Source organism: Empidonax traillii, unplaced genomic scaffold (genome assembly GCF_003031625.1).
Source record: "Empidonax traillii isolate 1590-97213 ecotype Southwest subspecies unplaced genomic scaffold, ASM303162v1 scaffold39:size2480183, whole genome shotgun sequence".
Lineage (NCBI taxonomy): Eukaryota > Metazoa > Chordata > Aves > Passeriformes > Tyrannidae > Empidonax > Empidonax traillii.
In genome coordinates, this window is record NW_020955232.1 from 227,998 (window position 1) to 254,143 (window position 26,146).

Here is a 26,146-nt window from a genome sequence, read left to right on the forward strand (position 1 = left end):
GATAAATTACTTTTATTTTTCAAAATCGCTTTAATTTAAAGTCACTTTTCCTTATTTTAACTAGCCACAACAATGACATTATATTTTCAATTAAATAATTTTCTCAATAATCATTTTAGAAGGCAAATACTTAGTACTCAAACATATCTTTTTTTTTTCTCCACTTAAACCCAGCTATTTACAGTAAAGTAAGTAAAACTTGGCAATGTAGGGAAAAATGCAAAGGTACATTATCAAGCTTCTTGTGTGCAATCAGGTTGATTGTTGGGATATGTAAACACCAACTAGTAAAAGGAAAAAAATCTTTTTGATACAATGCAGGGAAAATACAATCCTAATAATTCTCTAAAAATACATGTAATAAAGTTATTTATTTGGACAAGATACTGTGCAAGTTATGCAAAACCTCTAATGGTAATTAATGCAAACATGTTATTTATGATTCTCCCACAAGGTAGGTATAAATCCAAAATCTCTACTCACATACTGGAAAGATCAACAGGTTATTTTGAAACAGTTAAGCATCTTCAGTCTTCATTCACATTTGGACTTGGAAACAGTGCTTTCCTTGGCATTAAATACCAAATATATTCCTTAAATACGTGCAGACATAAGTTTTACTTCTACAAATACAGTACTGAGACCACACCAAACTGCTCATCATATAAAAATAACTCCATATACAGTCACACACACACAGAGGAAAAATGAATGTAAACTGCCCAATTATTAGAAGTAACTTGGGGGAAAAAAGCTTTTTTTTAAGAATAGAAAGTGGTTTCCTGTTGGAAAAAGGGATGAATAAATAACTTACTATAAACAAAGAGCTGAGCTTAGTTCTGAACCCCCATCAGTGTTACACTGGCAAACTCCACTGAGAGCAGAAAAGTCCCTTTGTACTGTAAAGTCAGAATTTTAAACCTTCTCTTGAGTTTGACACTAGGAGGGCATAATTTGCTCTGATCTGGAACACAGCCTAACTCCTCGAGTGTCTGGTGCCTTCCAGCCCCTTTAGGGAGGCATCTGTACACCCCAAGCATCACAGTTCCAGTTAAGATGAAGCCAAAAAACAATTTACCCCCCTTTGGAGTGACAGTTTAGAACAGATGTCAGTGCTGAGTCAGACTGAGCAGGACTGTGCTCCCTCCACAGTCTGGCTGCAAGGAGTGGGTTCACTTCTCCAGTGAGATGTTGCTCACTGTGAGCAAAGGTAGCACAAACTGCCCCTTCCTGGTACCTGCCCCCTGAGCTGAGTTGTTCAGGATTGGATTTCACTGATGGGAGCAGGATCCAAGCTCTGCTCTTACCCAGGCAGCACCCAGAGGAGCAGAGCTCTGCAGGTACAAACCAGGAGCAGGGATGTTTGCCTTCATTCAGATCAATCCAACACCATCTCTGCTCAAACAGGAATCTGAAGAACAGTGTGTGAATATGAGAGAAAGGTAGGGAACTGTAATATTTAAAAAAGAAAAGAAGTCAATGTAGTGTTCATCTGCAGATGTTCACATTTGGATGGGGCGTAGCAGCTATGGTAAAGGGTCAGAAATACATGGTGGTTACAAAAAACCTTGCCTGTTTTGACAAAACTATGGGTTCCATCAAGTCACATTTTACACATGATGTAGTAGAAGAATTCAGTACTTAAAATACCCCATTGCAAAGTGCAGTTCAGTCCAAGCCATCAGCAGCACAGACAGGTCATGTGTTTCTCTCCAAGCAATGGACATTTGGCTTCTTTTCCACTTACACTCACCGTTGCTTGTTTGCAACATGTAAATGGTGACAGCTTAACAATTGACAGCATTTCTGTCCAATTCTTGGCCTTCACTGACCATCAGAGGGGTTTTAGAGTGTTCTGATTTCCCTTTACTCTCCTCATCTTCTAAATCCTTTGACCCTGCGTGGTTTTCCTCGGAGGTGTCGTGAGCAGCGGCTCGAGATGCTTCTGTTGCGTTTCCTCTGACTGTGATGTGCTCCCACCCACCCTGGAAAACAAGGAGCCAGAAATTCAGAAGGAGAAACATCACCCTGCAAGTGCAATAGCTGATGTGATGCTGTGTGTGCACCAGTTTTGTTCTATTTACTCAGGAGGAATCAGAGAAAAGGCTCCTTGTGAAATGAAACAAAACACAGCAGACCTCCCTGGCAGGGAGCTCCAGAGCTGCTAAACCTGAGGATTATTTTTCTTACAAGGAATTGAGATTAGTAGGGTCAGGGGTTTATAGCAGAACCACTGCAGGTTTTCCACCAATTTAAAAGGGGGCAAAACCTTGAAATAGCCTTTCTCGAAACCTTGAGAATAATTCAGGGTACAGCAATGAGGAATAATTGCGTGCACACCAGGAAGAAACCCACTTTTTCTTTTTAAATGGCCCTTACTTTACTAGTTTTTCCATTATAACTTTTAAATTCCCTATTTAAAATGAACAGTCATCAAATGCAAATAAACAACTTCCCAGCTGTAACTGCACAGCCCATTATATTGACTTATAAAGGAGTCTGACTGAAGACCCAAGGTCAATCTCCTGCAGGTTCATGAGAGCTTTCCAACACTCACCAGCTGGGCAGGAGGGCACTTTCCTTCCTCTGGGTGCCCGAGGACATTTGGATGTTCAAATTTCAGGCAGGGTCCTGCCCCCAGCACTTACCCCAATGCCATAATCCCAGGAGAGGCCTTTGGGTTCCAGGGGCTGGACACCAACCCGATGGCAGACTGTCCCACAGCTCAGACTGTGACTGCCCTGCACTTTGTCAGCAATCACCCAGACCTCAAGAAAGCAAAGACAGGCAATAAAATGTGCTGCTCTTCCCAGATGTGAAAGCTCTGGTTGACCACTTCCATAAATCACTCTTGCACTTCATGAGACCAAAACTGCTCTAATTTAGGCAGAGAGACACCCAAGCTATAGAGCAGCGTTCTAATTAAAACATGGCCAGATAAGACTTGGCAAGAAATATATATATATGTATATATATAATAATATATAAATATTATATATTTATAATATAATATATAAATATAAAAGTATTTTTATAAATATATTAATATATAAATATATATATAAATATATAAATATATAAATATATAAATAGTCTTGTTAAAAAAAAATAAATTCATGAGGCTTTCTACAGCAAAGGGCTGGAGCACCATTCCATTGGTACAAATTTGGTCTTGCTCTCACAATCCCAGCATTTAGACCAACACTTTGTGGAATAAAGCTAAACAAAAATAATTTTGAAGGACACTTCACTACTAAAGTATGTTATGCATCATTTTTACTAAACTAATGAGATCCAAGGGAGCCTCCTCCTCACCTGGTCCAGGGGCCCCACAGACATTTTGCGGATGTTGTTTGACACGTGATCCCAAGCGGATCCCTGGGGGTAGCTCGGTGTGATTCCCTGGCGGTACCAAAGGTTGCCTGGAAAACAAACAGTGCTGGTTACAGCTCAGGGGGCTGTTTGAAGTGCTTCAAAACCCACAACAGATCAGCAGGTAAGTCTTCCTGTGTCCCAGGGAAATGCATCATGGCTTTGGCTCATGTGTGAGCTTCCCACTTCAGATTATAACCTTTCTGAAAAACAGCAAATACTGTTTGGTAAAATTTCCTGGGGAAAAATGTTCATACAAGGAACACTAGAAAACAAAATCAAACAAGATGAAGGTCTCTAAATCTGGTATTAACGGCTTGTTTCTTTTACAAAAGGTACTTCATGCTTTATCTTGCAAGGATGGGGTTATTTCCAGGTTTTGCAGCAGGTAAATATCCCTCTTCAGTTTTGTACATTTGGGGTTCCAGGCAAGATCCTGCCATGCAATTTTCATTTGTGTCTTCCCCCCTGAACAGCACAGATGCTGGGTTGCTGTTTCCCAGGGCACTCTCAGCTCTAACAGACACCAAGTACTTCAGTGCACTGCCACTCCAAATCTTTCAGTACAGAATACTCCTCCTCTTGGAGCATCACCACTGATCATCTGTCCAGCTCCAACTTAGCCTCTCCTTTTTAAATCAGTCCAGTGTATACTGATGCATTTTTTTAACTAATAATTTTTTAAAATCCTTACCATTTGTATCCAAGACAAACACAGATGTTCGTCCTACTGAGACTTGCTTTAACTTTTGTTTTTGAGGTGAAGGAATATGGTACCAACAGTCACCTGAAGGTCAGAAATACTTGAGTTAAAGGCTGAGAAAACAGAATTATGCATGAGAAGCCTTGAAAATGCTACATTACTGTGCAAGAAAGCTGTGAATGACATCACACTTCATCTGTTTTTGCGAGCTCGTTTTTACAACCTAACACTTCAAATCATGCAAGTGAAGAGCAAATAAACTGCTACAATCATCACATTATTTGTACGCAGTGTTTGGCACAGCTGTGGGAAAGGTCTCTGTGAAACAGGTTGGTCTTTTTCAGCTGTGGCAGAGCAAAAGAGAAAGCACCAGGACTCACCTGCAGGTTTATTGGGAGACACCGAGCCCCGATAAAAGGCTGAACCATCTCTAGCAATGGCCCACACTTGGTAAAATGCTCCAATTGAGATGGAAATGAAGGGCTGGTCTGTTCCCACGTGCAGCCAGGACACTCCCTACAAATCATGGGAAATGAACTGTGAAGGAATGGTTAAAAGCTCCATGACAGAATATCACTGATTGTTACCAAATGGGAAAAATACCCCATACACTGAAGAATATTATGGAGAATAATTCTTAGTAACTTTACAACTGAACTGAAACAAGGTTGCTGATCCCCAAAGATATTTGGGTATACAACTCTTTGAAAATATCTAAATTGGTCTACAGCAGGGCCTTTTTGTTTAAATCACTGGATTTTAGGCACCTAAATTCCAGTAAAGTATATTGTTAGATTTCCCCCTCCTGTTGTAAATATGGCTTAAAATCAGTGCATATCCACCCTAATTTGGTGTTTCAGCATGTGTCTATTAGTAAGAAATAAATATTCCTTTTGAAGTTATTGGGACCATTTGTTCCTTTCTGCACACTTTACTGGACATTTGCTCATTATTTCTGTCCCAGTCCATTAAAAAAGGTCAAATCTGTAGGTTTGTCCAGACCCACCTTCCTTAAATAAAGTCAGTTCCAGGCCCAGAAAAGCCAAAGGTTAAACTCTGACTGATGTCACCAGACTGGAACCATACTTTAGAGAAATTCTGTCCCTCACCAATCATTGAAATGGGACACACATTACCAACAATTTAAAAAACGACGACAAAAAAAAGAGGAACTAAGCTATCAGTGCAGGGAGTGGAAGTAAAATGCTTCCTGAGAAGATGGGCAGGAGCTGAGAGAGGCTCCAGCAAGCGATGTGGCACAAGCTAAGGTAGATTATGCCAGAGAAGCACTGTAGGCTTCAGTTGATGGACAGGGACTTGCAGATCTGGGACATAAAAGGGCAAAAAATACCCAGGTGCTCTGAGAGGGGGCATGGCTGGGTATAGGGACCTGCACAGTGACAGTAAATACATCAATAGGGCAGGGAAAACAAACAGGCAGCCTTACAGCTGGATTGTGCTGCGTCACTCCAAGCCTGCAGAGCACGTCTCCTTTGTCACTGATTGCCCACAGTGCCACTGCCTCTTCAGCATCTGCATCTGAGCTGGGAATTACGGAGATGTCCCACAGGGTAACAGGAGGCACTTCCAGCCACGGCCCGTTGGTGACTATCTTACATTTTCTGAAGCAGAGAAAACCCAAACCTGTCACAAGGATGCACTTTCTATAACTGACTTTGTCTCCCAGGCCATTGTTTGACTTCCAGTCTTTTCATTAAGTAGTACTTTTCAATAGATATTAGTATTTTTAATTTGAAAAAGGTTTTTAACAACCAATCACGCTTTGCATCAGGTTTTGAATTATGAACTATTACTGATTTCTAAAAATTTCTGTTTGTTTTTTTTGTTTGTTTTATTTTGGGATTTTTTTTGTTTTATTTAAAGTTACTTTATAAAACCAAGACCACCCAAAAAGTCTGCAACTTGTGCTCCTCTGCTCCCCAGTTCTCTCAGACTCACTGGGCATAGATAATAAATCCAACTGCAGAGAGAACTCTACACCCAGTTCTATTCTTCCTCTCTCTTGGTCAAGGGAATAACCTTACCATTCCCTTCCTTTTTTGGTGGGGCCTGTTAAAAAGCTATGTAGCATCTGGAGGTAGGCAGAGGTAAGGCAGCTCTAAATTAAAATCTTGGTTGGTCATGTTGAGAATTTGTGTATTTTTTTCTGTGGAAACTGCAACAAAGTAGTGCTGTCTATTAGGGAAATTATGTTAGACTCTGTTATCACAGACTCTTCCCCTCCTAACTAAAGGAGACTTGCAGTGAGCTGTTAACATTCAAACTCAAAACTTCTATTTATATCTTAGTTCCTCACCTTGCCCAGCGCCTCCGTCGGACGAAGTCTTTCATTGTCTTGTGCCCGTGGTAGGACCTACCAAAACAGATTTAAAGGTGTTCATGAGGATGTCAGAGCAGCTCCAGTGTCAGTGCCAGCCTGAGAGTACTGACAGTGTCTGGCCCCCAGACACATCTCCTGCCTTCAAGAGACTCAAAACAATGGTTTGTTAACTATTTGCTGCCCGAGCTCCCCGGCACAGATCAGTGTGCCCAGAAAAGGGCAGAAATCACGGCAGTGTCGTGTCCCTGGCAAAGCACAGTCAATGAACAAGCCAGCAAACGACATGAAGTGAGGACCTCAGTAGGGATTGGGGAGAAGGAGGTGTTTCCTTACGCTGGGAAGTCTGCTGCGTACTGCCAGCCCTCCCGGTCCGTCCCGCCCGGCACAGTGAAGTCAATGTACCAGTCCGACACCTGTTGTCGGGAGGAGACAATAACCAGCACAATCAACACCTCATTTCTGATAAAAATAATCTCTTCTGCTGTTTCCCCACACCTTTTGAGTGCAATAACTTGCTAGAAATCTTCCCGATACTAGAAATGGATATTCATACAGAGGTTCCCAGGTCCTTTTAATTCAGCTAGAAGGGATCAGTTTAAGTCCTGCTAAACAAAAACCCCACTTGATGCTTAACATTCTTTTGTCTATGGATTATAACCAGTGAAATGGGGAAAACAAGGTTAAATGTTACAGCAAATCCAGGAAGAAAATCTGGGCTGCTTGAACTCAAGTCTTGTATCCCACTTGCTAAAGCCTTGCCTTCTTCATAAAAAAAAAAAACCAAAACCAACAACTTCCAAACAAAAATTTACCCAAGACCACTGTGGAGAAGGAGGCTTGGTGTTGATCTTGGTGCATTCCTGCAGGCCAGATGCATCACTCCACATGTATCTGTCTGTGGGCAGCCCTCTGTGGCGGAACAGCAGACAAGGAATGCAAGGTCATTTACAACAGAGAATTTAAAAAGCGAGGGAATAAAAGCCTTTTTGTAGAACTTCCTACTTCCATACACAAACCACTCTGCTGACATTAATCTCTGTATTTAGAAATATCATGTGAGTGATGAGGATAGTGGGAAAGAATGTGTACAATTGCTTCCACTTACACCAAGCTTGAGGATCATGTGAACTCTCTGTAGAGTGATATTCCCCACGACTATTTAAAATGGGAAGGTGAATCCTGAGTTTCTCTGGCACAGACCACCATATATGTGAATATATATTTTCAATACTTTTGTTCAAATAGACTGTTCAAGGATCCAGTGTATTTAGCAGAGTATGTAAGAATTTACAGATCCTAATAACTTTACTGTGTGGCCTTAATAATGCAAGATACTGCAAATAGGCACACTTTGTGCGATCACAAAGCACAGATCTGCAGTGTTTTGCCTCAAATGCATTTTGAATGGATAATTGCAAATTAGAAAATTGAGAAAAACTGCCCCTGCCATCTCAGGTAAACTATAAGTGCTGGAGGAGGCTGAAGATAGAACAACTGTATTAACTATGCCAAAAAGCTAGAACAAACCCCTTGTTTCATTTGGCAGTAATAATATTATATTAAATAAATCCAATAAATTGACTAAATAACCTGCCGCTGTATCCAGTGACTGGGTTCCACCGTTGGTTCTCATAGATGTAAACACATTTCACATCTGACTGCGTATAAATGTTATCAGCACTACTGGCCAGCCCTGTGAGAAATAAATAATTTGGATTAGAGCAAAGCTAAAGACACTACATTTTAGACTCCAAGACGCTACATTTTCATTTCATTATGTCACTCTTAAGCTGAAAAGATGACCCTGCAATACCAATTCATTTCCAACACAGCCCCACATGTCAGGCTGCAGGAGGGGCAGCACAAAGCACCTGCCCAGCTGACCCACTCAGGAAGGTGAGTCAGGAAGGAGCTCCCAGAGCCCCCCAGCCCCTACCTTGGATGAAGCCCCCTCCGTAGCCCCCCGTGTACACCCAGGCCGTGTGGTCGTGGCCCACTCCCCACACCACGCCGCGGTTGTTGCACTCGATCAGCCGGAGGTGACCCCCGACCTGGCGCCAGAACCTGCCAGAGAGAGGACAGAGTGTCACCCCACCCCACTGGGATCTCAGGGAGAAAGGCTTTGGAAATCACAGCAACAGTTCCAGCATCTAAGAATTAAAATATGATTTCTTGCCGTGCAGTGGTGGATATGAAGGCTGCCATTAACCCTGTCATTGCCAGACATCTGCAGTGTGCTGTACACTCCAACAGCCCCTCAAAGCCACTTTTGAATTGAAAGGAAGGACATTCTTTGCTGGATGGCATCCCATGTAGAAAGAACAGCTTCTGAAACCTCTTACATTTGATCACAGGGCATCAGCTGTGGTCCGGCCTCCAGCTCAGCACTTGGCTCACTGACAAAGATGTCGCCTTTACAAGTGACTGACCAAATGGCATGGTGAGAGGGAGGGCCCTGAATCCGTCTGCTCTCACAGCAGGACATGGTCAGCAAAGACAGCTACAAAACAAGAAGCAAAGAACCAACAGCTTCCATTTACAGTGAGAACAAAAGTATAGATGCTTCGTGCTGTAAAACAAAGTTTTACCTTTGCATGTTCACTCAGCAAAGTGAATCTGCAGTCTTTTCTCTAAGGCATGAGAATTCAGGGGTTCAGAAATTATCACACAATCACTGGAGCCACTGTGGTTTGCAGGGACTGATCAGCATGAAGCACCTTTCAGGTTTCCCTTGCTCCAGTGTGTATCTGCCTGCCTGCATGTAAGACTTTCTACCAGAGAATGGTTCTTCTACCAGTGTGGAAGAATAAACTGAATTCAACTCCTAATTCATTTGTACCCTAATCTATATCCAGAAATAGGGAGGAAATGAAGAGGAAATGAAGAACAATATTGGTTTTGCTGTGGATAACTGCAGCACCAACACATGTGCAAACTCCAGAAGAGATAACAAGCCCCAGATGCCTCTAAATAAATTTGATCAGATGTTTCAAATACCTAAACTCTGAAAACAGATGAGTAGCCTGGATAGTGCAAATGTACTGCTGGGATTTCAGAGAGTAGCTTTTATGCTTTCTTGCAGATATTGTCAGTTTGAAATGAAAGGTTCTCAGAATTACCCAGTCATGCATTTCTTGCTCTGTTGTGGCTGCCAGGCGGATTGGCCATCGCTGCTTCGTCCTCTCAGGTGTGTACAGTGCAAAGGAGTGTTTGGCTTCATTCAGCACTTCCACTATAATAGTCACTTCATTCAGGAACACGTGGATGTACTAAGACAAGAGAAAAAAAAACTGTCACCAAGGCAAACTCAGATAAAGCTTCCTCAGAGCCAGTATTTTTGCTCTTCAGGACTCCAAACAAGGCACTCCTGCCAAAGATGTTAAAGAATCGACTCTTGGTGCAGAAGGAATGGGGCTCAATTTCCAGTCCTGCACTTCCTTGGATTCCCATTGCCTGTAGGCATTACCCCTCTTTGTGAAGACTCTGGCCAGCCAAACCTGGCTCTTTCTTCACAATCAAGAACATTTTGAGCTTCCAACAGAACTCCTAATTAGTGCAGAACTGATGGTTTAAGCAGTGTGGGTGGTTGCTGACTGGGTATTTCTGCTGTAGCACTGGCAGAGCTGCAGCTCAGAAAAGCCTGTGGTTTGCTGGTACCCGGGGCTGCCTTTGAATCGGCTCCCAAAGCTCAGAACATCAGAGTGCCACAGTTTGCCTCCTTTATGAAAGCTGATTTCCCTTCAGAGGTTTCCCTTTGCCAAAAGCAGCTCTCTCAAGGGTCCCAGGCTGAACACACCTTTTTCTCCTCGTGGTACATGTAGTAGATGAAGAGGATGCTGTCACGCATCCCGTCGCTCCCCGTGAACTGCTCAAGTGCCACTCGAACATCCATCCACTTATGAGGCTTCCAATTCCTCCACCACTGCAAGGCTCCAGTTTTAACCCAAACTGACTGCAAGGCAAACACAAATTTACAGGGTTAAGGAAACTCTGTAAATCTTTTTCTTTCTCCCAAGTACTATTGTTTGCTGCCACAAGTTATCTCTGCTGAAGGTTAATCTGTATCATATCAGTTAATTCTGACACAGAGTATTCCAAAGCTGAAGGCAAAATGAAAACTCACAGAAATGGATTGAGGGGCACTGTAACAGCACGTGTGCAACAGTATTTTCTGTCTTTACATTGTACCTCTGCAAGAATGCAGCAGCACACAGGTACTAATGAACTCCACTGTGCTCCTGTTATAACACAACCTCTATTTGGAGTTTAAAGGCTTTTGACATAATCTTTTTAAACTCGATTAAACCCCTGGGCTACAAGTGTTTTTTAATCAAATGAATTCCAGATGTCATGTGGCAATTAGCAATGAAGGGACCAAAAATGTGAATGAATCTGAAAAACAGCCAAGGAGCCATAACAAAGGGAACATCAAACAAAAGTGCTGCTATTTAAGAACTGCCATTGACGTTTGCACCATTGTTTTATTTATGCAGGTTAAATTAATCTTTTAATGGCCACAGAGAGGAAAGTTCACCTTCTTGAGTCAGTGTTTCAATTAAGAAGCCTCATTTTGTGGTGGAATAATCCATACAATGTGTGCTGTTGCAAACATTTCTCTGAGGATTTGAGGTTTCAGAGCACTCAAATAATGCTGACCAATTTGTTTGTTCCCATACAAAACTATCTGACAATGTTTTTAGAGGGAGATTGCTGTTCCTTGTTTGACAAGCTGTTAATTTCCCACAGGGAGCTCAGACAGTAATAATCCAGGAAAGCTGTCATAGACAGGAATAGGGGCAAGAATATGAAGCTGAGAGTAAGTTCAAATCACGTGTCAGAAGACAAGAGATGTGTCCCCACTGCTCACCTGCTCAATGGCCTGCTCGTAGTGCCTGAAATTCTCCAGTTCCCTCTTTGTCCTTTCACTGAGCTGCTGGAAAATCTGCTTCCTCCAGGCTGCTGTCTGAGCTGGGGTGATGGACAGGGACAGGGACTGCACAGAGCATGACAAACCTAGAGCAGAACCAAACCAGTAAACTCCAGGCAGCTTTGAACACAGCTCTGTAAAAGGTAAAAATCTTTCCAAGCCATAACCTGGCAAAATGGGAATTTTGTCACTGAACTGCAAGATAATGAGGTGATACAAAGCATTTAGAGTTCCACTTGTTACATACTGGGGTGCCACAGTTCACAGTTTCTTTTGAAAACGTGGTTATATTTCACTGTCTGTCAAGAATCTAAATTCTAATGCCACCCATTTATCATCTGGGCTCACACTCACAATGCCTGTGTGTAACTTCTGTCTCTGACTGCTGTCTCAGTAGCAATGGCAGGAGTGACTTATTGGCATCTGCATCTCTCAAGAGAGCCCTTTTCACTGCTTCCTGTTACTATTCAGGGATATGAGTTTTTCCAGAAGTTGCAGTTTCAGTACAATTAAAAATGAGATGTAGATCCAGAAGAGATTATTTTACAGAATTCTTAGGAAACTCAGAGCAAATATCACTTTTAATTTATATATCTCAAGCCCAAAGTGCTTTACAGCTAAATACTGCAGCACCCTGCTCAGACATGGAGCCCATTAACAAACTGCAGTAAGTGGGTTATCACAAATCTTTCACCATGGCTTCATTCCAAAAAAACCCCAAACCTACATTTGTCTTAAAGAGCTTATTGGCCTGTGCCTGGGAACTAGGCTGTGCTGTGGTGACTGGGTAGTACCTGATGGAGCAGTGAACCACTTGAGTGGGCTGTGCAGATCCACCAGGCAGCCTCCCCCAGACACCCAGGCCCACAGTGGGTGCTCATCAGCTCCGAACTGCTCCTCGGCTCCCGCCGGGAACGCGCCCAGGGAGGACAGGCTGGCGGTGTCTGCGAAGCTGCTGACGGGGAGCACTGGCTGCTTCTGGGCCTCCTTCAAGTCGATGTTGGTCCACTGCAGCTCTGCAGAAGGATTTGGGCTTGCAGCAGGTTTGTGGGTTTCAAGATCAGCTTTCTCATGGCTTGTTGAAGCAGCAGCGGCTTCTCCTTGCTCAGAGTCCAGAGGGTCTGCAGGGAGGTTTGCAGGTGTTTCTGTCTGGCTGCCCGTGCTGTTCCCACTGCTGCTGGATGCAGCTCCCACTGGGGCAGTGCTGGCAGGGTTCATGGGCAGCTCTGTGTCAGAGGAAGTGTCTGCATCACCCTGAATGACGGCGTTTGTTTGGGTCTGAATGTCATCGGTAAAGAAACAGCCAGCACTGAAGGACAAATAGATAATTAACTGACTATCATCCAAAGCATCGTTAATTACCACAGGCCTTAGACCACAGACACACAGAGAAACAGCAGACTTCTTTTTTTGTTATCAAGGGAAAGAGTTCACCACAAATCTGGCAGACCAGTCTAATAAATCTGAACCACAGGAAGGAATTTCACTGATCTTTTCAAACAATCAGTGGTGTTGACTGCCTACAACTCTGAGGAAAACATTGAAGCAACACTACGTTTTCTGAATATGAAAAAACAAGTAGGATTTTTCAAAGCTCATTATTATGATTTGCCTTGGCTAGAGAGGCCTTCTCAGCACACACTGACTCAAAGTAGCTTCTGCAGCACTCTCAGATCCACTGGCATGTCTTGCACAGCCCATAGGCCAGCAGGGAGTAACTGATTTAATCTCTCAAGGAAAAGGAATGTACAGTGACACTCAGGAAGGGTAATTCCTAAGTAGAGCTGACACTCCTTTATGATATTTCCCAGATGACATTTCTTCTTCTTAGAGACTAGTTTCAGATGGTGGTGGTAAAGCCCAGAGGAACATGCTTTACTGCAAACATGCAGTGAAATCCAACGTGGGAGCTTCAGTTTCTACTCTGAGTCCAATAACTGGTGCTTATTGTTAATTTTAATGGCAAAAAATGCACATGCCTTTTGGTAGACATAATGATTGGAGATGCCTTCCCTGCTCCTCCCTGTCTGTACCACTTGAATGTAAAGAAATATCTCCCAGCACAGAAACTCTGGGTGCACAGAGTCTCAGGCAGGTATTTCCCTTGGTACCTGAGCAGACTTGTTGAGCTCCCGCTCTGGGATCTGTCACTCTCTCGGCCAGACACAATTGCCTTCCACGTCTTCCCACTGAGCTCACTTGGTGTGACACCTTGACGGAAATAAATTGCTCTGTCATCACAGCCAATTCCCCAGACCTAGGGAAGGACAGGAAAGGGCTTGGTGAGGGAAATCGTTTGGAATGCCGTAGATACCAGTTACAAAAATGGTGTAGTGGTGCAGAATTCAGCTGCTGGACACAGCATTTTCCTTTTGTGTTCTTCCTTAATGCTGATACTCCAGATGCAGTACAAAATTCTGTACCTTCAAGAGAGAACTGTCTGCACCTCCCTGTGCCATCCAAGACACAAGCTGACTGTTATCTCCTGGTGCAGAATTCAGCCACTCTTTCCTCCCTAGCAGTCCAAGCCCATGGATCTCTTGCTCAGCCAGCCCTACTGGCACTGCTGACAGTCCTTGCCACATGGGAACGGTGCCTGAACAAAGGGGAAAGTAAATATCCCCACAGCTGGTATGCAGCTCTCTTACCTGGTTATTTAAGCCTACAGTTACCATCATCATTTCTCCAACCATTTCAATCCAGCTTGTCCCACAGGGATTATGTGAGTTCACTCCTCTTCTAAACCACACCTACAACAACAACAACAACAACAACAGAAAAGTCTAAATTTTGTTCCTTCTGCATTAGCAAGCAGACAGATGGAATTTAGTTTCTTTAGTGGATTAGTCTTAATCTCTAATACTGATTTACTGCATTGTCTTAAGAATTCAATTACTTCCTTGATTCTTCATCAGATAAAGATAAAGCAATTATCTTAATAATACCCACACTGTGTGTCCAGCTACAGCCAGAAGAGCACACTGGAAAGTTTTTTGGTACGACTTCCTGTGACAGAGTTGGTTTCTCTGCTTTCTATTATGTATCAGCTGTAGGCTATTTTTGATCATTCTGAATGGCCTTCTAACTAGTGCTCTGGTGTTCAAACTGTAGAAACAGGCCTGACAGAGGGAACTGTCAGAGGGATCCTTTTTGTGGTACAGTTCTTTAAATTATCCCCCCTTAGATCAAGTCTTATCAATCTGAGAGTGTCTGTGGGCTGGCTACCTGAAAAAATTTCCCTCTGTATGTAGTACAGTCATATAGTGACAATCTACTCCTTTAGAAGTGCTGGTTAAACGCAATACCATCAGTACACTTGACTGTCCTGTGGCAGATCTGGAGGAAAACACACCAGCTCATCTCCATTTCTTACAGTGGATTTCTGTGGCAGATGGAGCAGGCTGGGCACAGTCTGTTGCCATGGCTCAGCTGACAAGCAGTGACTCATTAAACCAGAGAAACTCAGCACAACTGCTGCACATGCACAGGGTTCATGATGGGTTTGAATTCAGGATGAAAGGGTTTGATTGCAATCAGCACAAGAGCACTCTAACATTAGAGTATTCCAGTATTCTTCCCGACTTTCAGGACTCCCTGTATGGGGTAGGGAGTTGGATTTGGTGATCCTTAGAGGTCCTTTCCAAGTTGACACTTTCTGTGATTTTAAGTTAAAACCCCAGTAGGAAAGTAATCACACATCCACATAACAGATATCTCACCTAATAAATACAACCCCCCCTATGTTAAAAGGTTGATCAAGAGAGAACAGCTGGAGTAGGAAGATAAAAAAAATAGCATCGTACAGGAAAGTGTAAATAAAAATATTCCTCATGCTGCTTTTGATGCAATCTTCAGCCCATGTGGGAACAAGACTGAGCAGCAGGATCCCTTCCATTTTAATGTTTAAAATCCCCTAAAAGTAGACCCCTTATTACATCCCCAGCAACATTCCCGCCCATCTGCCACATCTGTCTGAGCTGGGTTTAGAAAATTCCTTCTAAGAGAAAAGTAGAAAATCTTCCTTAAATTACATTCAACTGTATCTATCATAAACCATAGAGCATTCCCATAACAGCAAGGGGAACCAGAATTCCCCAAACCATGGGGATAGAGAGTCCAAATCGCCAACACTTCTTGTGCAAGGACTCCTGTTTGGGAAAAGCAGACAGGAAAAGGCAAGAAAAAAGCAGAAGCAGATCATGACCCCTCTTACTTTTCTATCCTTTGTAACACACCACACCACATCAACACCCACAGAGACGTGCATAATCCCATTTTCAGAGCTTGGAGACTCCACAATACTCCAGGACATTCCTGCAAGAAACAAAAGCCAGGAGGCATTGTAGGTTAGTTTTTTATTCACCACTATGCAAATCAAAGGGGTTTCCAGCTAAATTTAACAAACTTTACCTTGAGGGTTATTCCTATCAATTCCTTCTCTCACAATAGCTTGCCCTTCCCAAAGAGTTGCCCAAAGGAGGTCGTAGGGTCCACAGCTGATCTGAACAACTTCACCAGGAGTGCTGATTAAGGACCACGTGGAACCTTCTGGATTGTGGTGGCAGACATTTTCTCTGTACCATACCTAGACAAGTTTGAAAAAAGCAGAAATGAATGAACCCAGGCAAAATATCACTATAACAATGAAACCATTGAGAGAAGCATAAAGACAAACTGGAAGGAACAGTCCTCCTTTAACAACGGGATGTTTTTACGTAGCGTATGGCACTCTGACCTTTAAAGGTACTTTTTGATGTTGATTATGCAGTTGAAGCTATTTCCTTATGTACTAAGGGAGGAGGCTGTTCTACAGAGCTGCTTTTATCATGGAATCGAATCTGGATTGGGTACAGAAACCTATTGCTACAAGTCCTGCGTGTATTTCAACATTTAAACCACTTCAGTGTATTCCAGGGCATGTTATATAAACCAGGAATGAACAAATATATAACACAAAAATGTTTCTGTTGGCTGACAGCCTGACCTCCCTTTCACTGAACAGAACTTGCCACAATATGGGGAAAAAAATCTCATTCTCTGTGCAGCCTGCAGTGCCTTCCAGCCTTTTGCCAGCCTTGGACTGTGCACTTCTCTATTGTTCACAGTCAAATTAGGAAGGTCAAACACAGAAAGCATCCTGTGGCAGTCACATGAGCACTCCACAACATGACTGCTGAGTGTTAAATCCTCATTTTTAGAAATACTTTATTTCTCTGGTGACTTTTACTTGGGAAATGAAAGCATTTTCCAATGGCAGTTAAGTAAGCTGTAGACTGGGATGCTTGTCACGTACTACTGGAAAGTATGATGCATGAGAATTTTATTTTAAACAATTTAACCAAGATTGCTTGCCTCTCCAGGCAGTGCCAAGTGTGACTGAAAGCTCAAGCTATCTGTTAAAAGTATTACAAACTGCCCTGTGAGACCACAAGTTAGAAAATGTCTAGAGATAAAGCAGTGTCAGATACAAGCTCTAAGGATGAAGGAAGGAAAGCAAGAGTCAAATCTTTACAGCACTGAGCAAAAGAGGAGAGGTAGGCCTAAACCCAACATCTCATGGTAGGCCTAAACCCAACAAAAACAATCATGAAAGATGTGTAGTTTTCAATAGAAAACAAACTGAAAACATTTCAGAGTTGGGTACCACATCACCAAGCCAGGAGATGAACACTTTCTGATCAACAAGTCTCAGAAAACAATTTTGTAAACTCCTGAATTATTCCTGTCTCTCCACCACAGAGACACAGCACAGTGCTTTGCATCTCTGTCAGGTTTTAAGGCCCTTTCTCTTGGTTACCAGTGCCATCGTCAACACTCTGGGCAATTTTTCAGGATATAAGACATTACTCAGCCCAAGTTTTAAGATTCACCTGTTCCTAGAGGTTTAAGGAATCCATAGAACAGCACTTCGATGAGATACTTAAGCCTTTCCATTTACAACACAAGTTGTTACATAATGTAGCCCCAAAGCAGCTTTTCATCCTCTGCCAGATGCACAAACAGCGTATTTCATTACCGACATAAGACAATAACAAACCTGCCCTCCTTTAAAAGTATTTAACTCCTTTCCATTAGCAATCTGTGTCAGAAAACACAGGGAACACACACATACCCTTCCTTGTAAAGAAACTGCCCACACTGACAAGCGGCCGAGAGGCTCGTCGGTGATTTCCCACCCTCCGATGGAGATGTCATTGAAAGGGTCTGGCAGCTGCTCTGGATCATCACGTGACATGATCTGAGGCAAAGGGAAGGAAAACTGAGAAGAGGAGACACTGCACGTGTGGCCTAACTTGTGTCTTGCAGATTGGTTTATGTATCACTTCCTAAGTTGGCTGAGCATGGAGATTCTCCCTCTCGTTCAAGGGTGTTACAAGCAGAGAGAGGGGAAACGCTGCTGGAGCAGCACGAAGAAGGCTGTGTTTTGTACCCTACCTAAAGGAAATTTTTCCAGTGCATACAGAATTGGAAAGCTGAAACATCATAAATTACAATTTTTGTATGGTCTTAGAAGAAAATAACAATTAATTATTAATGAATTATTCATACAGATAAAGGACAGAGCTGGTGAAAGATGCCAGGCAGGTGCCACCTCAAATGAGAGTGCTTTGTCAAGCAACCAAAGGAAGTTAAAAAGCTGGTCTGAAATTTGCAGTGGAGTTAAGCATCCATCTCCAATTGCATCACTATGAGATCTGGCACCTTATTACTACAGGTTTCTATGAAAAACCCCAGCCTTCCATAAGAATAGCAAGCTGGAAGTCAAGGAATCCAGTTCCAGCCTCCAAAGAAGTAATAAAAAATTAACTTCCCTGCGCTTATAATTGATCATTTCCAAAAACCAGTTTATTTAGTATTTGAAAGGTATCCAGAACCTTTGCCCAAACATCCCGGGATTTGTATCTCCGGTATCTGATCCACCGCCTGCGCCGCACACAGGAATTCCATTTCTTATCCTTTGTGTAGGTGCTGGGGAAGTCAATGGCGTAAGTCCAGCCCTGCAAACAGAGGTTTTCCTGCATGAAATATGGGATCAAGGGAAAGCTTGAAATCAGAACTCAGAGCAATTCTGCACAAGAGTCACAGCACAAGTTACTGTGTGTGTCTCAAGAGCCCTGATTAACAGATCAGCTAATTCCATGGATGATTTATGAATCATCCCAAATTCCTCTGCATGATACACACAGAACAAACAAGACACAGTAAAACATTTTGCTTGTTTTACAGTAAAGATCTTAAATAACAATGGCATTCAGTTGCCAGCATTTCGTGGCCTGATCAAAGGAAAAAAAGCTTCCATGGAAGCTCCTATGGACTTCAAAAGCTTTCAAACAAGATCCTTCCTTGTGCTGTATTAAGAGTTGAGCTATTTCCAAGGAAGAAGTATCTACGGGAAGTTTATTTTTACACTTCTATAAAAGTGTCTTTTATTTTACAGACTAAGGATTCCCAGAACAGATCTCTTTTTGGTATTGTTCACCTACCCCTTTCTCTGTTGGTTCCCCTCCAATATTTTCATCCACATACCAGTCAGACTCCCACTCCCAGTGTGGAGAAGGCAGTGTGAAACTATCGAGCTGCTGATGTTTTAGCCCGCTCACATCACTCCACTGCCAGCGGTCACTGGGCAGTAATTTCTCACAAAAGCCACCAACTGGATTCCAGCGCTGCCAGAAATAATAAATAAAGGATTTTACTGGAGATCACATCATCTCATTGGACAGCTACAGGGAGTCATAAAAGACACAGTTCTTATTTTTTGCAGTAGAAGAGGAATAAATTCCTGGGGTGAATGAGAAAGCGTTCCCTCTGTGAGCCCCTCTTTAACACGGCCTTTTTAGGAAGAGACTTGGAGACTTTCAGTCTCAAAGCAGGGCTGACTACAGAGCTGGTCCCAACCAAGTCCTCTTTGGCTCCACAAATAGGAGCACCTGATGATCTGTTTTACCCCTAACAGTGCTTTTTCCTTTGGTGATGTATGGCACCATGACACTGCTGCATTAGATGGCCTTGGGATCTCTAATCTACACCCTGGACAAAGATGATTAATATCTTGTCTGTAGTAGAAAAATAGCATTGCCTCTGTGCCAGAAACTGTGGCAAGATAACTATTAGCAAATCTCTCCTGTATCTCATGTTACACCAGAGGGTTTTTTCCCCTAATCTGGCTTGAATCAATAGCAGTACAAATAACATGAGGATTTTCACCAATACAGCTGTCATTTTTATTTTTTCCCCACACTCCTACATACTGTAGAAATACTGACAAAATCTATCGAGTAATGCTGTCTTACATTTTAGGGCACGTGGAAAATGAGTGGTTCAAAATCCTTCTATCATTTTTACACAAAGCATTATTTACTTTTACTAGGAATATAGCTAAGTTGCACATTATCTGTAAACTACTTGACTTTAATTTTGTCCTTGTTAGCTCTTGTAGAACGTTTCCTTTTGGGCTTTCTAGCATTTTGTTTTCCATTTTTCATAGCCTAGAACAAACAAAACAAAAGTTTTAAAATAACAAAATTTTAAGTTTTGCGTTTTTAAAGAACATGTTTACACAATAAAAGGAACCTTCTTAAATGGCTGAAAAGTTGTATCAATATTAAATAATGTATACAATTATTTTGCTGTATTTTTACCCATGCAATAAGTTAATGTCTTTTCTCAGTTTATATTTATCCCATTGTCCATTAGAAAGTAAAGCAATGTGCTCAAGAGAGAAAATACACTCTAGAAAATGTGCTCATCTTTTTTTCTCAAATAACTTCTGGTTAACTTAAAAAAAATTAATAAATTTCCTTCAAATACTGTTTTAAAGATATTACTTTGAAGTACACCATGTAGGGAGGATCATCTTAACACTTCTATGCAAAAAAAGCTGGAAATGTACTTCAATGGAAAGTCATGCCTTTATTAGAGAAGTGGTTGAAACACTAAAAACCCAGCATTTTCTTAAGACTTATATAAGATAGTGTATCTTTGATAAGTAAAAATGTATCTTTGCTGCCTGGAAGTTTCACTGGGCATTTTCTTAAGGGAATTGTGTATTTGTCACTAAGGAAAGGAAACCACGCAGTGAAAAGGGTGAATGTTCCAGTCTGAAATGGCTCACACTGGCACTGCTTTTGCTAAAAGCGGGAAAGTAAAACTCCTTTGGGAATTTAAATATGAAAAGAATAAACCAGCTATTTGGCACATGTATCCTCTTCAGAAACTTCAGGTGAAAAGTGCAAACAAATAAAACTGATCAGTCCTCCTGTGAGGAAAGCATGCCAAGACATCTGATGCAGGGATTTGCCCTTTCTGCCACGTGTGTGGTGGTACCACAACCTGTCATACCTGGTTCTCATAGGTTTCCTCCTGGTACCTGATGGGAACATCCCCTGAGAACACGTAGGTGTACACCTGGTGATCACAGGCTATTCCCCAGCAGCACTGTTTGACAGCAGACACCCGCTTGAATTCCAGCTGTGTGTCCTTGCAGAGCTCCCAGTACTGGCCAACAGTAGACAGGGTGTAAACCCTCCCAAAAATGTCAACAGCCCACAGAAGGGAACTGGGCATGGCCATATCTGAAAGGCAAAAAGAAGGTATTAATGGAAACGATGGGTTTAAAAATGGATCTTGAAGCTGCTGCAGATCAGTCCTGCTTTGAGCCATCATCAGTCAAATTAAATAAAGAGGTAGGGGATGATTTTTCAGAAGAGCCTGTGCAAAGCTGGCAGCCAGATGTCTTTGTCAGAGCTGTGCAGTCACACCTCTTAGATGGCTCTGAAAAGCCACATGAAAAACCTTGCTACCAGTCCAGTACTGTCCATCCTACAGGAGGTCACAACACGACTGGGACAGCTTTGGCAGGTTGGGGACAGAACTCAGCTCTGAGCTAAGTAGCACAGACCATTTCCTAGCAGGCAGCTCCACTCCCAAGATCTGGTGATGCTGGTGGTGCTACACACCCCGCTAACCTCAGCGCCACAAAGCCCTGATATCCCACAGTACCTCCTTCTCAGCCTCCTCTCAGTGTAAGCAACAAATTTCTGAGGTCCAAAAGCAGAGATGGAGAGCAGAAAGGGAGCAGAAAGGGAGCAGAAAGGGAGCTTCTCTGTAAGCACACATCTAGCTTTAATCCATGGACATATTGCCTACTCCTGTCAGGAAACCTCTTTCCAAAGCATTTTGTACCAGGATTCCAAAACCACTTTGGGATCGGATCTTCAATACCCATAGATGTGATATTTATGAACACTTATGGCTTCACAGCAGACACCTGGCTGAGTTCCATTCCAGTTCTATCACATAATAACCTGTCATTTTCTGGTCACTGCAGCCCTGCCCTTCAGGGAGGGGTCAGACTTTTACGTGAGGCCAGTCCTTTCAGAAGTCAAGACAGGCCACGGTATTTTTGTCACTTGGCCTTCTGGGTGCCATCAAAACAGACAGATTCTCGTTGTTCTGTGTTTCTGACACTCAGAACTACTGAGGAGTATTTTGAACTTTGCCTTCAGTTCCTTTAACTACACAGCAGGGGACCGGGAGGGGAAAGGTAGAAAAAAGGACTCAGATCCAACACAATGAAAATAAAGAGGAATTCTTGCTTGGAGTCAGAGTGGAACACTACTGCTTTGTTGTCAAATGGCAATTGTGCTTTCAACACAAGAGCCTAAGGAGAGTTGCCTGCCAGCTTTCTGACTGATAGAAGTGCTGGTACAGAGGGACTGACTTGTCCTGTGGATGTGAATGGCAGAGGTGAAACTGCAGAGAATCTGAACCAGCTTGGTCAGTGTCAAACAACAGCACAGTAAATTCCCATGGCATCCCAGGGGGAATGGTTCAGAATTCTTTGATTCCTAGGACTGCTCCTGCTAAGCACCTAAAAACCTGGATCCAACAGGTGAATAACAAGTAACAGTGAGAAGAGAATGTATAGTGGAAGAGAACAAGTGATACGAGGGGAATGAGTGAACAAGGAGAAGGTCATGAGCAAAATTTTCCTATTATTTGTAGCATAACTAAGACAAATCCTCTAGTTTTGACCTTTTTCCCCTCATTGTTGCTGGGACTATGAAGGTGTCTGCTCTTGGACTAGCCATTTACCATAATCAAGGAAGCCAAGACAAGTGAGAGTTTCTGCATATTCTTACATATAAACTTTAGAGACAGAGTGCTTGGAGAATTATGGGAAAATCCCAAATGCATGTGGGATTACAAACTTCTAAGACTTCACTCTAGGCCCCTTGCACTGGCTGTGCTGCAGAAGATAAAGAGAAATGCTGCTCAATTTTGAAGGATGCTCAGTGCTTGTGGCTCACATGCATTTCAATGAAGGCAGAAGTTGTCAAGTACTCTCAGGGGACTGGAAAAAAAATCAGATCTGCTAAATTATTCCTCATCCCGCAGCTCAGCCAGGCAATTTCTGAGAGAACTAAAACTACTTATGCAAAGATGATACATTGTTAATTAAAATTTCCGGTTGCCTGGCATAACACTGATGGCTACAGAATTCAAGGAAAACATCCCAACTCCTTCCACGTTATAAAAGCAGTGAGGTTCCCCAGGAGAGAGGGGCCGTGTCTGTGGGGTAATGCGAACCACCACCAGCACAGGATTCCCCGCGTTCCAGGGCACAGCGCGCACAGATTTATCCTCGATACCCCCGCACAGCCACGGCCGCACCGCTCTGCACCCGCGGGGCTCTCACCGCGCCCCACAAACCCCACGAGGCGCGGACACCGCCCGGCAGCCCCGCACGGGCCCTCCCGGCCGGGCATTAAGGCCGGATCGGCTTAGGAGCCGTGCGGGGCTGCGGCGCCGCCTCCGCGGGGCCGGGGCGGGCGGAACCGGCCTGGGAGCGGCCCCGGGCCGGGCACAGCCCCCGCTCCCCGCTGGCTGCGGCAGGAGGCGGGCGCGGAGCTCCGGTGGCGACCCCCGAACGCCCCGCACGCCTCCCCCGGTGGGCTGTGCGGGGGCACCGGCACCTCCCCAGGGCTCCGCCAGCGCTGGAGCCGCCGGGGAGGGCGGCGGGGGCTGCGCAGGGCGCGGTGACGGCGGCCCGACCTCCCCCCTGCCCTGCCCTGCCCTGCCCTGCCCGCCCCACCGCGGCACCGCCCGGCCCCCGGGCTCGCCCCTCACCTGCCTGTCCCGCCGCCGCGCCCCGGCCCGGTCAGGGCGGCCCCGCGGAGCCGCGGCCCGGCAGCGCCGCGCCCACAGCGGGCCCGAGCGCCGCCGCCATTGGCGCGGGCCCCGCGCGTCACGGCGGGAGCGGCGGGGGCGGCTCCGGGAGGCGGCTCCGGGTCCGCGGGGAAACACCGGGAGGATCCTGCTGGAAACTGCGGGGAGATGGGCAATTATCTCTGACCAGGAAAGGCTGAGGGAGCTGGGCCTGGGCAGCCTCGAGCAGACTGAGGGGGGACCTTGTCCATGTGTGTAAATGTGTCCAGGGAAGGGCAACGAGGCTGGTGGAGGGTCTGGAGCAGAAGCCCTGTGAGGAAGGGCTGAGGCAGCTGGGGTTGTTCAGCCTGGAAGAGGGGCGACTTTATCAACTCTCCCTGACAGGACATTGTAGCCAGGTGGGGATCAGTCTCTTCTCCCAGGCAACCAGCAATAGGACAAGAGGGCATGGTCTTGGGCTGCGCCAGGGGAGGTTTAGGTGGGACATTAGGAAGAAGTTCTTTACAGAGAGAATGACTGGACATTGGAATGGGCTGCCCAGGGAGCTGGTGGATTCACCATCCCTGGAGGTATTTAAGAAGAGACACCACACACCTGCACTCCAACTACAAATTATAACCCCCCTTTAAAACTACTTGCTTATACATCTCAGTTTTTGCCATCACATTCCAGTTCATTTTGAAGCAAGATAGCAAATTTAAGAATATTAGCAACAACAACTATGCCTGTCCATTAAAATTCCCAGAAGGTATCCCAAACCTTCATATATCTCCCAGGCACAGTACAGGAGATGGAAAAGCATTTCAGGCCTCTTTCAAAGGGAACTAGCTGATCTGTTGTGAATCCTGCCTGAGGAGTTCCCAGTTTCTAGTTGCTGGTTAAGGAGAATAAATCTGCCTTGCTCTTGTTCTGTGGCTTGCAGATGGTTTTGATGTGCAGAGGGTTGTGGTTGTGAGGATTGATGCACACATGAAATTCCCCAGAATGATTCCTGTGTGAGGCAAAACCATCCTGTCTGTGTCTTTTCCTGCTGAGCCCTTGGACACTTGACTCACCCTGCTGTGGTTTGGTCCCTTGCACAGACTTGAGATCCCTAGTAGTGTTTTGATGATTTGATCATTGGAGCAAAACATATTTATAGAGACCAAGTGCTGTTTAGATCCAAGGAAATCAACTTTGCAAGATTTGTAGTGGCTCTGGCTCTGATACAATTTAATCAATTGAGTTGCCATTTGAAGCAGTTGGAAACAGGATTTTAGTTGTTTTCCATGGGAATTAAACTGCAGAAGAACATAAGGAGCATTTTCTGGGATTTTCTCTCAGTTTGGATTTTGAACTGCAGTGCAGTAGTCTTACAGGATGGCAGCATAAATGATTGGTTATGCAAAGGTTTTGCATGATAAGTTGTTTACATCCAGTACAGTTTTCTCATGCTTATTTTAAGGAGGACATTACATGTGAAACCAAAAAAATGCTCTCCATAACATTGGCAGCACGTACCCTCTCTGTGGTTGGTGGTTCTGCTATACATGAAATTTGATGCAAAAGTTAGGCTTGAATTGATGCCTAATGAAAACTCTCACTGCTCTGGGTGTCTGATGTTGAGCCTTGCTTTGTTCAGTTGCTGGTGTTGCAATAGAACTCCCATCCTGTAAGGAGGTAATTAGGAAGGTTTTGCAAAGAAAGCTGATTATAAACTCATTTTCATTTTGCCATCAATTTGAAGGGTGGATTTGTTCTGGGCTAATATTAACTTGACTTCTAATCTATGACCTGTAAAGGGTGCACCCTGGGTCTTCCCTGAATGGGGGCTCTGAACCCTTGCAAAAGAGAGAGAAACATCCAGATATCCTCACTCACCTCTGTCCTTCAGTCCTGTGGTTACTGTGTGACTCAGGAGGAAGGAGTTACTTCCAGTGAACCAGGTCTCACTCACTCGCCCTTGTTGGCTGGGGAGACTTCCCTCACTTTTGCCCATAATTGTCGCTGTCTAAACACAACCTATGGTTTCCCACAGCAAAGGCAGAGTTTGCCTTGAAAATGCAGTTAGGGGAGCTTTATCCTGTGACTGGGACACATCCTTGATCCAGGCAAGGCTGGAGCACTCCAAAATTAACTTAAATCTCTGTTATTAGGAAAGACCTTGCTCTGTTCAAAGCATAGCCAGGATATTTTCAATCCTGTTTCGCAGCCCTTGTCCCAGCGCAGTTGGAGGGGTTTTGTACAGACAGCTTCCCTACTGTTGGCTTTCCACGCTCTCCCAAACCTCGCTTCTTTGAAAGGGCGATTTTTTTTTTTTGTCACTTGACATTCATTTTAGGGAAGTCTCTTTCCCCTGATGAGGAAGTACTGCATTACATTTGTGTTTTAAGATTTTTCTTTGAACAACCTCATGTAATATTGATACCGCCACAGTAACAGTAAGCAAGAGAGCCCTCAGATTAGGTGTCCTTTCCAGATGGGTCACCTGAGAAGTGGAAGAAGAAGACAGAAAGCAAGAGGGCAGGGACCCCCTGATCATCCTGTGATGCTGGCACTGGCTTGGATTTGGGGTGGTGTGACCTGTGTTCCCACCTGTTTTGAGCATTTGTTTCATTCTGAGGCAAACTGTTTAATCACTTCTGGTTTTTAT

General features: G+C 43.9%; 1 protein-coding gene across 2 annotated transcripts; it reads right to left on the reverse strand.

The window, feature by feature from the left end:
• On the reverse strand, positions 1-23,492 carry TECPR1 (tectonin beta-propeller repeat containing 1). 2 transcript variants are annotated; one of them, XM_027878168.1, is made up of 25 exons: positions 23,476-23,492; positions 20,686-20,918; positions 18,828-19,010; positions 18,219-18,341; positions 17,456-17,581; positions 15,754-15,928; positions 15,557-15,657; positions 13,992-14,093; positions 13,455-13,600; positions 12,138-12,652; positions 11,284-11,429; positions 10,213-10,368; positions 9,536-9,685; positions 8,759-8,916; positions 8,353-8,480; positions 8,007-8,109; positions 7,229-7,325; positions 6,750-6,829; positions 6,393-6,449; positions 5,523-5,697; positions 4,456-4,591; positions 4,067-4,159; positions 3,316-3,422; positions 2,649-2,768; positions 1-1,985 (listed from the first exon to the last, which is right to left on the reverse strand). In XM_027878168.1, exons 2-25 carry the CDS (start codon positions 20,914-20,916, stop codon positions 1,788-1,790), a joined length of 3,606 nt encoding a protein of 1,201 aa, XP_027733969.1. In that variant the 5' UTR covers positions 20,917-20,918; positions 23,476-23,492; the 3' UTR covers positions 1-1,787. The 2 variants fall into 2 exon arrangements, with proteins under 2 accessions (XP_027733969.1, XP_027733970.1); XM_027878169.1 differs by lacking the exons at positions 20,686-20,918; positions 23,476-23,492 and having other exon boundaries at positions 18,871-18,981.
• Positions 23,493-26,146: the final 2,654 nt, after the last annotated feature.